At 34.6% G+C, this 14,673-nt stretch overlaps 1 protein-coding gene across 2 annotated transcripts; it reads right to left on the reverse strand.

The window, feature by feature from the left end:
• Positions 1-2,224: 2,224 nt before the first annotated feature.
• Positions 2,225-7,481, reverse strand: LOC117101956. Of its 2 annotated transcripts, none has more exons than XM_033242088.1 (5): positions 7,125-7,481; positions 6,468-6,602; positions 6,088-6,227; positions 5,456-5,582; positions 2,225-5,244 (listed from the first exon to the last, which is right to left on the reverse strand). In XM_033242088.1, exons 1-5 carry the CDS (start codon positions 7,429-7,431, stop codon positions 3,953-3,955), a joined length of 2,001 nt encoding a protein of 666 aa, XP_033097979.1. In that variant the 5' UTR covers positions 7,432-7,481; the 3' UTR covers positions 2,225-3,952. The 2 variants fall into 2 exon arrangements, with proteins under 2 accessions (XP_033097979.1, XP_033097980.1); XM_033242089.1 differs by lacking the exon at positions 5,456-5,582 and adding an exon at positions 5,638-5,761 and having other exon boundaries at positions 7,125-7,479.
• Between the last annotated feature and the right edge of the window lie 7,192 nt (positions 7,482-14,673).

The raw sequence follows: 14,673 nt of genomic DNA on the forward strand, positions 1-14,673 counted from the left end.
GTTCATTATTATACGCTGATATTTCTCTGCTTTTGAAATTTTCAAAATCGTTTGTGTATGACGACATAACATTAAAGTCAATACCGGTACCCTTTGCTAACAATACCCTACTTGTCTATGGGTAAAAGATAATTATCTAAACTAATGATAGTTTGGAAAGCATTCCATCTGACAGTTGTCAAATTCTTGCTACCCAAGGAGGAAAACCACCTGGTTGTCAAGCTTGCAATAAGAGACTTGTTTTTTTTTTATATTAAAATCCCATTTCTTATTTTACCTCGGCTTCAATCCTACTTGTCTATGGGTAAAAGATAATTATCTAAACTAATGATAGTTTGGAAAGCATTCCATCTGACAGTTGTCAAATTCTTGCTACCCAAGGAGGAAAACCACCTGGTTGTCAAGCTTGCAACAAGAGACTTGTTTTTTTTTTATATTAAAATCCCATTTCTTATTTTACCTCGGCTTCAATTTCTTTTTATTTTGACCTTAATTTTTAGGCAATATCAGCCTCAGTGTTCTAATAACATGTGTTTTCATAAAAACGAAAAAAAAATGTGTGACTGCTTCGTCGAGGGACGACTAAGTAAGCCTACGACAAAACACTGGCAAACTATGACATGTTTTTATTCACTAAAATTACCGACCCACGCTGCAGTGCATTTCTTAATTTATTACACACATTATTAAAATTATTTCACGTATTAGACGATGCACGAAATCATTTATTAATTATATGCTTATTACTACCACCATCTTAGTAGGGTATGCCTCGTGATTTAGTGGGAAATTCCAAGCTACACAATCGTTATGCACCCAACAGTCGGCCGCCTTCATATCTACATCTTGCATTCAAAAGAACACTACTGCGTCGTCGGCTGTCGAAAGTACAGTACCGTCATATTAGTCTACGCTATACAGCCACTGCTCTCCCTTTACCGCGTTAAAATAACAATTACAAATAACAGATAACTCAGGAGGCACGAAATGACGTTTGCAACAAGACTATTCATAAAACAACAAATCAAACGACCACAGAGTTGGCGAAAAATGGAGATCTAAATGAAAAACCTGATGTATTTCAGCAAGTGTTAAAACCTTCTTTTCATTTCGGGCCTTCACTATGCCTATAGCAGTTAATTTTTTTTGCCGCAAAACCAAAATAGTTTCATCTATGCCAACTTGCCGATCGGTTAGCGTGAGCCCTGACTGAACACTGCAAAAACCTCACATCGAACTTCGCATCGCGAAGAAAAACAAAATGTCGGAAAACTTTTGTTTGACGCATGCGCGCGAAGAAAAACAAAATGTCGGAAAACTTTTGTTTGACGCATGCGCATTTGCATAAATGTCTACACACACACATACACACTACACACAATAGAACACAAAGGAAACTGTGAAAGTGATTACAATAGTTCCTATTGCATTACATGCATAGGAACTAAAAAATTAATACAAATTAGGATTTTAAAAAGATAGGCATGGTAGGAATGGCTGGCTTAAATGAAATACTTGCCTACTTCAAATTCAAAGCAAAACACCAGCAGTGTACAAAAACAACATCACTAGGCTTGTGGATTCAAGATGCAGTCTACTGTGTAACCATTGAACTTATGATAATGATAAAACCATGTGTCATTACTAACTCAATCCACAACTAGGCCTACTTTGGGTAAAAAACTTCAAGATGTTTTCAGTACTTACCCTTATATTATTAATTTAAACCAAAAATATGTAGCCAACTAAAAAGATATCTACTATCCCAAATAACAATTACAGTAGGGTAAGCCACTTATTGTCTTACCTAAGTCGACTTTGCCTAACTCGAATAATTCAATCTTATTTTACTTGCCAAGTTGTTGTGTTATCCATTAATTAAACATCTGTAAGTTGAATTTTATCCAAGTCGAACAATTTTATAATGGCATTTTGGATTCGACTTATAAAAATTTACCAGTTTTAACCACAGGTCCTGGGACATATTTAGATTGTAACTAGCTAGTAGCCCAGAAAAAGTACCTTCAATATTTACTGGCATTCTGACAAATCTAAAATGAAATGCTTTTAAGCATTAACATGTGTGAACTTAGCACAGATTGAAAATTAATAGCAACTTTAGCTACTTGTTGCTTTCATATAATTGGGTAGCAAAATATAACAAAAACTGGTAAATTAGTAAACAGAAATATCACTTTAAACTGTGATGAAATAATGCATTTCGTAAGATTTTTTTTTATGACTACACACAAACCTATTTAAATTTGAGGTTATTATATGTACTTGAAACAGAATGACACACATACCCTCTGTAGTTTACTGGCACTTAACCCACTTAAGGTACAAGAGTTCTGTACTTGTTAGAATCATCTGTTTTCAATATAGTTATCAATACTGTATTTAATTTCCAGTAGAATATTTGTTTTAAATCTAACTTCTAAAGAACTCAATAGTCATTTGGAACCTACATAATGCTTTGAGCAGGTCATACTATCAGGCTTAGAGGGTGGAGTTCATTTTAGCAGTAAAAACCAAATCTAGTGTTTAAAGAATTCATCACATACATTCACAAAGATTATTATCCAATTCTGATTTAATTATTTAAAAATTATCATCCATTGATTTTGTCATTGATTGAAACAAATGAAATATTATGATGGTATTATTTCACCCTCAGAAAGTGGGCTACAACTGAACATTGACAAAATGATGAGAAAGAGTGCAATACAAAACAGAACAAGTTTAATCAAATTGGAAGTACAGTAGTTACCCACAAACAGCTGTGAACTAATGCGCCTTGGTTCTTTAAAAAGTAGCAAAATTTCCAATAATATTGTTTGCTATTAAATTATAAAATGTTTATATACAGTACATCCAATTAAATAGAACAACTATTTGCAAAATGCATTTATCAGTTTACAGTATTTCCACTTTATATACAAACCTTTCAGTTGAATATTCAACATTTTTGTTGAATATTCATCCCCATTTTCTTCAACATAAATTTCCATTCCGATATGCATTTACAATAATTCTGTTGGACAATCAAACCAGTTCTGTTACATATTGTTATATCCATTCTGTCCAATATTCATATAATTACATTAAATATTCACTCTACTAGTGAAGATCCAACTCCTTTCTGTTGAAAATGTATATTTATTCTGTTCAACACTGACATCAGTTTTGTTGAACATTTAAATTTGTTCTTTTGAATATTCATATTCATTCTGTTCAACACCCACATCAGTTTTAGCATTCAAACCTGTTCTTTTGAATATTTATTTATACCCATTCTGTTAACCTTGAATAAACACTATTCTTTTGTTTTACATCACAACAATCTATACATTAAAGCACTTCTCATTTATGTGAAAACAACATAAACAAAATCTAGTAAACTAAGATTATTCACATTTTGTTCTTAATGTCAATTTATCTCCTTGGCAATCTTAATACAGGTTATAAGTATTTTTTAAACAATATTGTGTTGTTACGTTTCTAGAATTAGAAGGAAATTTTGATTTGTCCAGCAGCTGTACAGATGATAGGTACAGGTATCTAAATTTGAAAGATTGGACGCTGCTCATAATAAACTTCATTAAAGTGGCACACCATTGTGACCAGGCCAATCAAAGAATAATGAGAACAGGATTTTAAATTTAAAACTGCATTATATTGCAATTTATTTTTTCGTAACTTAAAATAAGCTAAGTAAATACCAGTGTTGTTTATTTTTTCAACTTACTTTTATGCTATACATTAGCTGTAAGCTTTGCTGATAGGCAGATTTTTTTTGACTGGTTATAATTTTGCAGGCCTACACCTACATTAAGAACCTTGACTGAAACTGTTATAAAGAGCATCTAGAATACAGTCTGTAATATTTACCTTGTATATGTCAAAATTAATACATGGCCCTTAATATCAGTCGCATTGATACAAGGATGCTTTACTGTGTGCGGCTATACAACAAATACTGTATTAGCGACTGGGGAAGCGGTAGTTCCATTATATACTCCCTAATATAATTCCTCTCCGGTGGAGAGACAGGTGTTTTGGTAACCTGCTTTCTGGTACTGTACAATCGCCTCACTTTCAAATCTTCAAAAATCCCTTCGTCAGTTAGATCATCTGTACTTGAGGAACTTGACCCAGAAGACAGATCAATAGAGCTTCTCTTATCCCCATCATCATCTTCATCTTCATCATCCTCGTCATCATCCTCACTGACTAAATAATCGCCTATATCATGATTTATTTCAATTCCAGGATTTGACATGGGGTGTCGGTTTCCCAGACTCTTTTCAATGCTGCCGTTGTCTGATGTTGGCACTCTTTCAACTTTATCATAAATTTCACACTCTTTATCTTCACTGTGACTTTCAGCACTAGGGTTTCCTGGCAAAGTGGATGTGGATGAACCCGCGGTTGCTTCAGTGTTGGCGCTACTACTTGCACCAAGATCTTGATCTTGCGATGCAAGAGACGCTGCATTATCAACATCCATTTCGCACTCACTTGATCTATCATTCAATCGTTTGCGGTCTTGCGGGAATCCGTTCTCATATGCTCGTTTGAGGCTACGAGCTATCAACATTGCTTCTGCAAAACAGTTCACCATGCGATCACGTGCAGCATCGCGTTGTTCAATACTCGCATCATTATTTTCATCATTTTCTTGTCGACTTTCAAAATTTGCTTCCAGAACGTCGCTGTCCTGAAGCTCATGTACACTTCTTGCACCTTCTGCTCTGGCTTGTAATTCTTGCTGTTGTTGAAGTCCATCTGTCTTTGAGTTTGCATCACTTTCACTTTTCGCATTTCGTCGTCTGTTAATTGAGGCATGAGATGATGAGCTTTCCCCCGAGCCATTATCTCTCCTACCATTATTTTTCTCTTTGCCATTTTTTGCTCCATTGCCTTTGTCTCTTCCATTAGAACGTTTAGGACCTGGTGGTGGGAATTCTCTTTCAGGAACAGCACTTTCTGAGACAGTCCTCCGTGACTGTCTGCCAGCGGGTTCCTCATGTTCATCGTCCTCATTAAATTCATTCATCAATTCTCCGGCAAGCTCAATCATGTTACTCATGTTACGTATTGTTATGCAGTTACGCGGTCGACGATTGTTGCGTTCTACCCTTGGTGTGTCTTTAGGTGGATGTTTTTTGAATACCACTTCCCGAATGATGGCTCTGATTTTCAGACGACTTAACTCCTGTAGACTTCTAGGATCAACAGATGCTGTGGAAGGAAGATTAAAATGATAATCTCTAGGGATTAACCTGGTATTTTTTGTTTGTATTATTTTTGTTACTTTTTATCACCATTACAGCTTTTGTTTTAGAAGCACAAAATACTATGTTGTGGTGTATAAGCCAAAATAATATTTTGGTATGAATAATAGGATTCATCACATTTTCCGCATCACTCGCAAGTATCAAATTTAACTTACCAAGGCTTAGCAGTGATTTATTGCTCTTATAATCCATATCAGATGGAAGAATTAATGGTGCAAATAACACGTTCATTACATTTCTAGACATCCAGCGTTCATAATCTGCCCGGTAAAATATTTTCATCTAAATAAAAAGCGGAACAACGGACCATTAGAAAAATTATTAAGATTTTACTTACGCAAGTCCACAGTTGCTAGAATTCCTTGCTGTTCCACTGTTGGGGTGATGAGTGATGCAAATGATACCGGGAGGGCGCTTTTTGATTCCCAACTATTTTCATCCTTACGGGTAAACTGTAAAAGCTAGTTAAAGAAGGCAGAGCATTTCCCTCAATCAAAAATGATCACATCAAAATATAATATAATTTAAAATATTTTATTCACTAAGCAATACAATGTAGCGATGCGTACATTTACTTACAATTTTATACATAGAAAACACCACTTAAAATGTTAAATAGATAGTGAATTAGCTTGAATGATCATTTACATAGCAGAACCGGATATGTAGATGGCTACACATGACACATGATATAATGCAACAACCAGGATAATCAAATGCAATGAGCATCACTTCGTGTGGTAGATATCAAACCCCTTTTATAAAAACACACAAGAATATCACATACCTGATCATCAAGAGGCATAACTAGAATTCCCCCGACTTTGATGAGATTTTTCATGTAGTTCTGATGTTCTGGTGGGCATGCAGCACCGCAGTATACACGGTCATACTGACGTGTGCCGGATGGTAGCAGTAAGCAATTACCTAGATGATGAAAAGACAGGCATGCTATCAGAAACACATGAAACTAGGATAAATTATTATGTTGTACCATTCAGGGAAATACAGATTTTATTACTAATTATCATTTATTTTTTTCTCTATTGGACTATAATTTTTGTACCTCAGTACTGTTCTCCTAAAAGTTCCCGTTTTCTTAACTCAAGACCATAAATATATACCAGAAACAATGTATTTGTCCAATGTTCTTTATCAAAAACTTACCATGTACAAACTTTGGTTCGCAAAATTCAAACCTGTCAAATTTTTCTGAGTCTGTAATAAAAGAGGCTAACTTTTCTTGAGCATATGCAATCACGTTTTCATGGATCTCTACACCATGGTTGATACCATTTGAACCTGAAGGGTATTTGAAACAAGGAAAGAGTATAAATCTTAAGTTGTAGTTGTGATAGTGTTTAAATACAAAATACAAAATTTTTGTTTAACTTCTGAAATGACCAACTTTTCCCTATACCTGTATAGGAGAATCCTGAGAAAACTAGCATGATTAACTATAATATGTGAAGAGAGATCACGTCTTCACTTGAATGTGAAAACAATAGTTTAAGGTCTGTCGGCACTATCAAATTTTATGTAACATATTTGTATGATGTGCCCATATATGGGCACGATGTGCCCATATATGGGCATGATGTGCCCATATATGGGCATGATGATGTCATACTATATTTAAATACAGTATGGGCATATCACATTTCACGTCTCAACAATCTATATTATACAGCCTTCTCAAATTTTACATTGTCTACAATTTTATGATTTGAATGTTCATCTGACTGATTTATTAATTGATTTTGTACTTAATTTAATAATTGAAAATTAAAAAGCGACCCTAATATTTCATAATTTAAAACGTACCTAAAACTAATCCGACCATTGTACTTAAATATCCTGTCCCAGATCCAAGGTTCAGAAATGACAATCCCGGTTTCAACTCCAGTGATTCCATCACCTCTGAATATATACACGGAGCCGATAAATGAATGTTGCCGTGTTTCCATGCTAGGTCTTTGTAAGCGTTATCCTTATGGTCTTCTAAGTAGTAATGACTGCGATCTACGGCACGGAAGACTTCTTCAACTCTTTTGGATTTTATGTATTCGGCATCTTTGAGATTGTCAACCAGGTGGTCGTTGTCCTCTCCTGTACTTACTGCTCCACCCATACTTTAAGTTCTGAAATGAACTAAATTGTGATATTGATAAGTAAAGTTTTGTCTACACTATTAAATTTCATTAACAACAAGAGTTGAACGCTTTCAACATTTTTTGATATAAGTTGATAACATGTGATATGATGTCATCGTATTTTTTGTCGCATAAAATTTGATAGTGTACACAAAGCTTAAGAGAAAGTATATTTAATTTCTATCACATAATGTACACAATGGCGTGTGTAGGGGGTGCGTGGGTGGTGGGGTGGACGCCCCTCCAAAAAATTACGTCTTTTTGGACGGCCTACAATTATTTAGGATGGCTAGGACGGCTTGGCCTAATCAGCTCGGCCTAGCCTAATTGGGCCTGGTCTACCTTAAATAGCAAATTCTTTATAATTTTCTAATCTATCGAATGTTACATTAAACTAAAGCTAAATCATATTTACGTTTGATAAAAGCAACATTTATTGATTGAATGTACGTTGTTTTCGTACCAATATTCGGTGGGGATTCCCAAAGATGGGCGTGCCTCGCCCATCGGCTCAGTGCCACGCCCAATGGCTTCCATTTTGGACGGCCTATTTCATTTTTTTGGCTAAACCCTTGCTTGTGACCCTCCAGTCCCCCACCCCCAGCCTAAACCGCTCAGCCATTCGACTCGCCTCATTCTGTCCACACTATCAATTTTCATGTGTCAAATAGCTGTGATTTGTCTATAAATAGCATATGACATCATCATGTCCATTATTGCAAATCACAGATATTTGTCAAATATAAGTTTACAGTATAAACAGTGTTTTAGATCAAAGACATACTATCTTCTACCAACCATTAAGATGCTAGTGCATGAATATTTTTTTTTTCTCAAGGGACATTTTGGAATATTATAAGATCACAGTATGTAACATAATCAACTTTTAAAAGTGAAATTATGATAGACCTCCAAGTTATGATATTGGTGGCTTGTTAAACAGATGTTTTTAATTATATTTTATTCAAAAATCATGCCATATTGTACATGCAATGCTTTATGACATATTCATGACATACAGGCCTTGTAAAATAGTCAGCATTATGAAATGTTATATAATAATTTATAAATGTTTGAGTGAAAATATTATACACTGGTCCAAGGGAGTATAACATGTCCTGATAGCTACCTAACTATACAGGGGGTCTTGGGTTCAAATCCTTGGGGGTCACATAAATCCTAAGGGGTCACATAAATTTTTCTAAACATGCACCAAATGGACTTTATAATATAAAATTAAGTGACTTATAAATGTAATCAATTATCACTGAAAATATGTGCATATATATGGATGTATATTAATTATAAATTCACTGTGTATTTTTATGCAACCTTTCAGATAAAGGAATCAACATTAAATCCATGAGATTAACAATTCGTATTAAACTCAGTTGAAGAATTGAATCAGCAGTCAAAGGGCTTTGGGTTCCATATTTATTTTTAAATATTATTTAACAATTTATATATCCCAAGGAGAAGGGTTTATTAATACCAATAGGGTATACTTTTATTTTGCAAACTTAAAAAATAGATCACAATCTGAAGAATAATCTGTAATTAAGTTGATCATAAGTTCTAATTAGTGTCATCCCACGTTTAAAGCTAAAATTAACCTGCTATGTAGCCTTATCACTAAGTTGGCAAGATTTCTTTTTTTTTCTTCTCTATTTTGTGAAGTTGGCAGGAAATGTCAAGATAACAAGCATGCATCCCAACAGATATATTATCAATACATTCGATAAATACATTATTACAATTGTTGATAATTATAATCACTATCAAATCAGTAACACTATAATTATCCTTTTTATTAATTTATTATTATTATCATGTAATTCAATTTTGTTATCACTGTAATATCACCATTGTCATTATCACCATTTTGAATCTTACTGATCATTACTATAAGTCAGTGTTGACATCATTACTTTCATTTGTACTGAATTTTCCTATACCCGACTGATCACTAATTGGTTTAATACCTCCAATTCTTAGCGTCTCATGCGCAAAAAAGCTCAAAGCTAGGGTGATTTCAGTGGTGGCGCTAGTGGGGTGGGCAGAGTGGGCATTTGCCTACCCGTCGGACAGACCTGGACCCCCTGTCGTCCAAAGAACGACTAGGTTGTTGGACAAAAAATGAAAAAACAAAAATAATAATTTGCCTATCCAAATAATGCTATATTGATTGCCAATCCCGAATATTGTGGTCTAAAAGCACATTTATGACCAAATTAAGTCTCTCCAAAAAAAACTCTCCCCATGAACTTTAACAGGGATTTCTTTTATTCCGGGCCGTCGACTGATGCTTCGTCGTCGCCTTTGTTTGGACCCCTCCATTGGACATGTCGGACCCCTTGTCTGCAAATCTCTGGTGCCACCACTGGGTGATTTTACTACAGCACATCGCGATGGAATATTTCGTTGCTAGGCAAACTATGAACACACACAGTGAACCTAGCAAATCTCTCTCTGCGGTGCTGGTTAACACGAATTAAAGGCATAATAGCTGAGACAGATAGATAGAGATGATTGACTTATTTTAATCTAGAGTACATAAATATCTACCAGGAGGTTAGGCCTACTTTAATAGCAGCTAATAAACTTCATTAACCATCACTGTATACATTTCCGTACCACCGTGAAGAGCTGTGAAGTGCTATGCGAAGTGTCAGTGCGCATACTACTCACAAATCATTCTAATACACGCAGCTAATGAAAACGCACAGTGATCACTAAGCACCCGACCACAGTCACTATGGATTCATTATATAGCACATTGGTGGATCTGAAGGGGGAGGGGGATCAGGGGGTCCTGACCCCCTTGGGGGAAAAAAAATTTCTCTGTGTACCAGTACACACATAGGCCTGTTTACTGTAATAAGAATGAGAAAAAATTACCTGACCGTTTACAAAAGGGGAAACCCTTGAATTTGGATTAAAAGACACTTCAGAAGTCGGGAAAACTCATTTCTCGCCATCTATGTACCAAAATTTTTCCGGGGAGGACCCCAAACCCTGTTTTATTTGTTGTTCATCGATTTATTGAAAAAAGAATGTATGTATGCAGCGACTCAATTTTTGTTATGTACTGTACATACACACATAGTAGGGCTACTAGTATTTACAATAATAAGAATGAGAAGTTTACCTAACCATTTTCAAGCAGAGGAAAATCTTAAATTTTAAAGAACTTAAACGTCATTAAAAGACACCTCAGAAGTTGGGAAAGCTCATTTCCTGCCATCTAGTGATCAAATATTTTACCGGGGAGGACCCACGCACCCCCATTCCTCTTTGGGGTTATCCATTTATTGAAAAAAGAATACGTAAGCAACTCAATTTTTTAAATGTACGTATACACACATAAATAGGCCTATTTACTGTAATAACCCCAGACCCCCTTCCTCTGTGGGGTTATCTATTCATAGAATAAAGAATACGTAAGCAACTCAATTTTTTTTTGTTATGTACATATACACACATAAATAGACCTATTTACTGAAATAAGAATGAGAAAGTTTACCTGACCGTTTTCAAGAAAGGGAAAACCTTGAATTTTGAAGAACTTAAAAGTCATTAAAAGACACCTCAGAAGTCTGGAAAGCTCATTTCCCGCCATCTAAGAATCAAAATTTTCCTGGGGGAGGGGTCATCCCCCTTTTTTTGGCATTTTTATTAATAAAAGTCTGACACCCCCCCCCCCAAATGTGAACCTAGATCCGCCCCTGTCATAGCAACCACTCATACCACATAAGGCAATAGTCAATACACTATAGGAAATTGGAGCCTTGGGAACCATTTTTTCATTCAAAAATTGTCAGGAAATAATGGCTCCTTCAGCTTTTATTCCTATAGTGTACTCAAAACCTGACTATAATTGCTCAATAGTGTAACCTCTACACAACTATAGTACTTTAAACTGATTTTAAATGTATGAAATTAAAATCATAACATCTTTCATTTTGTATCTTATTTATTGCAAATTGGGCACAAAAACACAATGGAAAATTGCTTAATATTAATTGTTCTAAATGAAATGTTTTGTAAAATGTAATTAATCGCTTTGTGTATTATTCATTAAGCAATACAATGAATTTATGCTAATTAGGTAGGTTTGTGGTCAAAGTTATAAAACATTTATTTCCATATATGTTTTTATTAAATCTAACTTTTAAATGTTAAATATCCAATCGTAATTTGTCGTCTGATGGGTGAAAAGTAAACACACGTACCTTCCTGATGACCGACACAAATCAATATCTTTATTTCATTCAATCGCTGTCAGACGATACGGTACCATTTTCCGACCAAAAACGATCGAAGGGACCGCCAGCAACTGCACCTAGGCTAGGCCTAGCCTAGGCCTATATTATTAGCCCATAGCTCTATCATTTTTTTTTATTTAGAAGACGTTTCTCCAATGCAGATTCTATATGAAGGGCCTAGGCCTTGAACCAGAATAGAATGGTCTAAACCCAGAACTATAAACAAAAAAATAGAAGATTTTATTTGGATGCAGGTCAAAACGGCAATAACCAAAACGGCAATAAACCAAACGGCAGCAGAGCAAAACGGCAATGATAGGTAACAAAACAGCAAAGTAGCAAAATTGTGTAGATGCCTCATTTAGTCTCTGTATTTTGAAGTTTCATTTATTTGATAATGTTTACTTTTTATATCATGTTTCCCCAGATCCTTTTATTATTTAATTTGTTGTTAATTGTTTTATTAGGGCCTAGGGCAGGCCTATTAATTATTATTATTATTATTGTTGTTGATATTATTGTTATTATTATTATTATTATTATTAATTATCATATTATTATCGTCATCATATTATCATCATCATTATTAATATTATTATTATTTATCTCCGCTAGGAGATATATATACGTTTTATGTTTTGTTTTGTTGTTGTTATTAATTTTATTATTATTATTATTATTATTATTATTATTATTATTGTTATTATTATTATTGATGTTGTTGTTGGTGTTATGTTACTAAAACCTACCTTAAGGGGAACTTAGACAATGCAGGAATTAGAGAACAATTAAAAAATTAAGGGGACAATAACACAAAAGTCAGATTTAGAGAAATTATTATTATTATTTTTTTTTTTTTTTTTTTTTTTTTTTCGTGTTTTTTACTTATATTACACAAATGGTTGAGCCTCATTTTATCTGTAATTTAATGGGGGTTTTTTTCGTTTTATATTTTGATGTTTGAAAACTTTCATAGGTCATCCTTGCATCATTTTTTATTGTAATTGTTTGTCCTGCCTTGTGCAAATCTTATCTGCTTGTAGAATATTTTGATGATGGGAAATAAACTAAACTGATAATATACCAAAATAAATATTGAATCAGAATTCTGGAAGTGTTGCCGTTTTGGTTTATTGCCGTTTTAGACCGGTCGTATATGAGGTGTAGGTGTCACTTTTTGCAGAATTTACCAGACCAACTTTTTCTAATGTATTTTTTGACGTAGATTACGAATCTGATTGTTGATCGGTCCAGGGAGGGGGCTTTTTCGAGATATGTGGGGTCAAAGGTCAAATCTGGGAAACAAAACGACCGTGGGACAAGTGCTCTTTTTTTCATAAATTCGGAAAACACTAAAATACCAAGGAATTTTTCAAGCTTCTTGACGAATGGGTCAAACAAAGATCGTATGACTGATCTCATACTGGATGTATGGAAGGAACAAAAGGATATTATTCCTAAAGGGAATTGTATTTATTTTTCAAAGAAAATTAATGTTTTAAGTTGTCCAACGGGAACGTATGCTGTGTGGATGAGCTGGCATCTGATCAGGAAGAAGCAGACACGATAATTGCGTTGCACATTAATCATGCAATTGTAATCAACCCTGGAACAATTATCACCTTCAGTTGATACTGATATAATTGTTATTCTATTGGCACTCTTTGCTGAATATGACCAGATTATGGTTGACAATGGGCACGGAAACAGCAGGAAAATCTATGATCTCAAAGAAAGCAACATGTCCAAAAAATTAAAGAAGCTCTCCTCGGTTTACATTCTTTTACAGGTAATGAATATGTGTCGATATTTTTCAGGAAAGAGAAAATGACGTATTGGAAAGTGCTCAAGAAATTTCCAAGATTTAATAACACATTCGTAGCACTTGGAAAAAGTTGAATTGTAACCAATGGACTTTACAACAACTTAGAAGAGCTTGTGTGCAAGCTGTATGGACTTAAGAAAATAAAAGACGTACACCCCGCAAGGCAACATCTGTTTCGGGAAAAATATAACAAAAGTGGTAAATTTGTAGACCTTTCCTTCTTACCACCCTGTAAAGAATGCATGTATCTACACATACAGAGAGCCAATTATGTCTGCCGTTTATGGAGGCAATCGTGTGTCCCCATAATTGATGCTCCAAATCCACAGAATCATGGGTGGACCGCTGACAGCGAAATTCTTTGGACAAAATGCTGTGATGTCAGATGATCTGATCGAATTACTTTATACTGAAACAAGTGAAGGTTACTGTGACAGTGAAAGTGAAAATGTCGGAGAGTGAGGATGAATTTTTAGGTACTTAATATTAAAGTTTTAAACATTTACGACCAAAATTAAATTGTAAAACATTATTTTGGTATTTATCACACGCACCTGTAATACCACTTTCCAGATTATATTTTATTTGAAGTTTAACCCCAATAACTTTTGAACGAACTCCACACCTGTCCAACTGTCATTTTTTCTCGAATATATGACCTAAATTACATTGAAAACATTATTTTCGTAAACTATTACACATTTAGGACCCCTTTCTTAAATATGCCGAATTTAACCTTTGACCCCTCATATCTCAAAAAATACCCCTCCCTGGACCAATCAACAATCAGATTCCCATTCTACGCCCAAAAATATGTCAGAAATGTTTCTTTTTTCACATTTATCACACAGGCAGCACCCTTTTCCAGATTATGTCTTATTTGACCTTTGACCCCAATAACCTTTGAACGACTCCATACCTGTCCAATTTACTGTAATTTTTGGAATCTATGATCTAAATTACATTAGAAAACATTATTTTGGTACACTAATTCACTTTTGCGATCCCCTTCCTTAAATATGCCAGATTTGACCTTTGACCCCACATATCTCGAAAAAGCCCCCTCCCCGGACCGATCAACAATCAGATTCGTAATCTACGTCAAAAAATACATTAGAAAAAGTTGGTCT

Source organism: Anneissia japonica, unplaced genomic scaffold (assembly GCF_011630105.1).
Source record: "Anneissia japonica isolate Jap-2015-1 unplaced genomic scaffold, ASM1163010v1 scaffold997_len2565447_cov190, whole genome shotgun sequence".
Taxonomy (NCBI): domain Eukaryota; kingdom Metazoa; phylum Echinodermata; class Crinoidea; order Comatulida; family Comatulidae; genus Anneissia; species Anneissia japonica.

What these genes read in the sequence shown, in the direction of transcription:
- LOC117101956 (XM_033242088.1), bottom strand. Translation starts at nt 7,431, where the DNA reads ATGGGTGGAGCAGTAAGTACAGGAGAGGACAACGACCACCTGGTTGAC. An exon ending in CGAACCAAAGTTTGTACATG is followed by an intron (nt 6,228 to 6,467) that starts GTAAGTTTTTGA and finishes TTCATCATCTAG; the next exon opens with GTAATTGCTTACTGCTACCA. An exon ending in TAAATCACTGCTAAGCCTTG is followed by an intron (nt 5,245 to 5,455) that starts GTAAGTTAAATT and finishes TTCCTTCCACAG; the next exon opens with CATCTGTTGATCCTAGAAGT.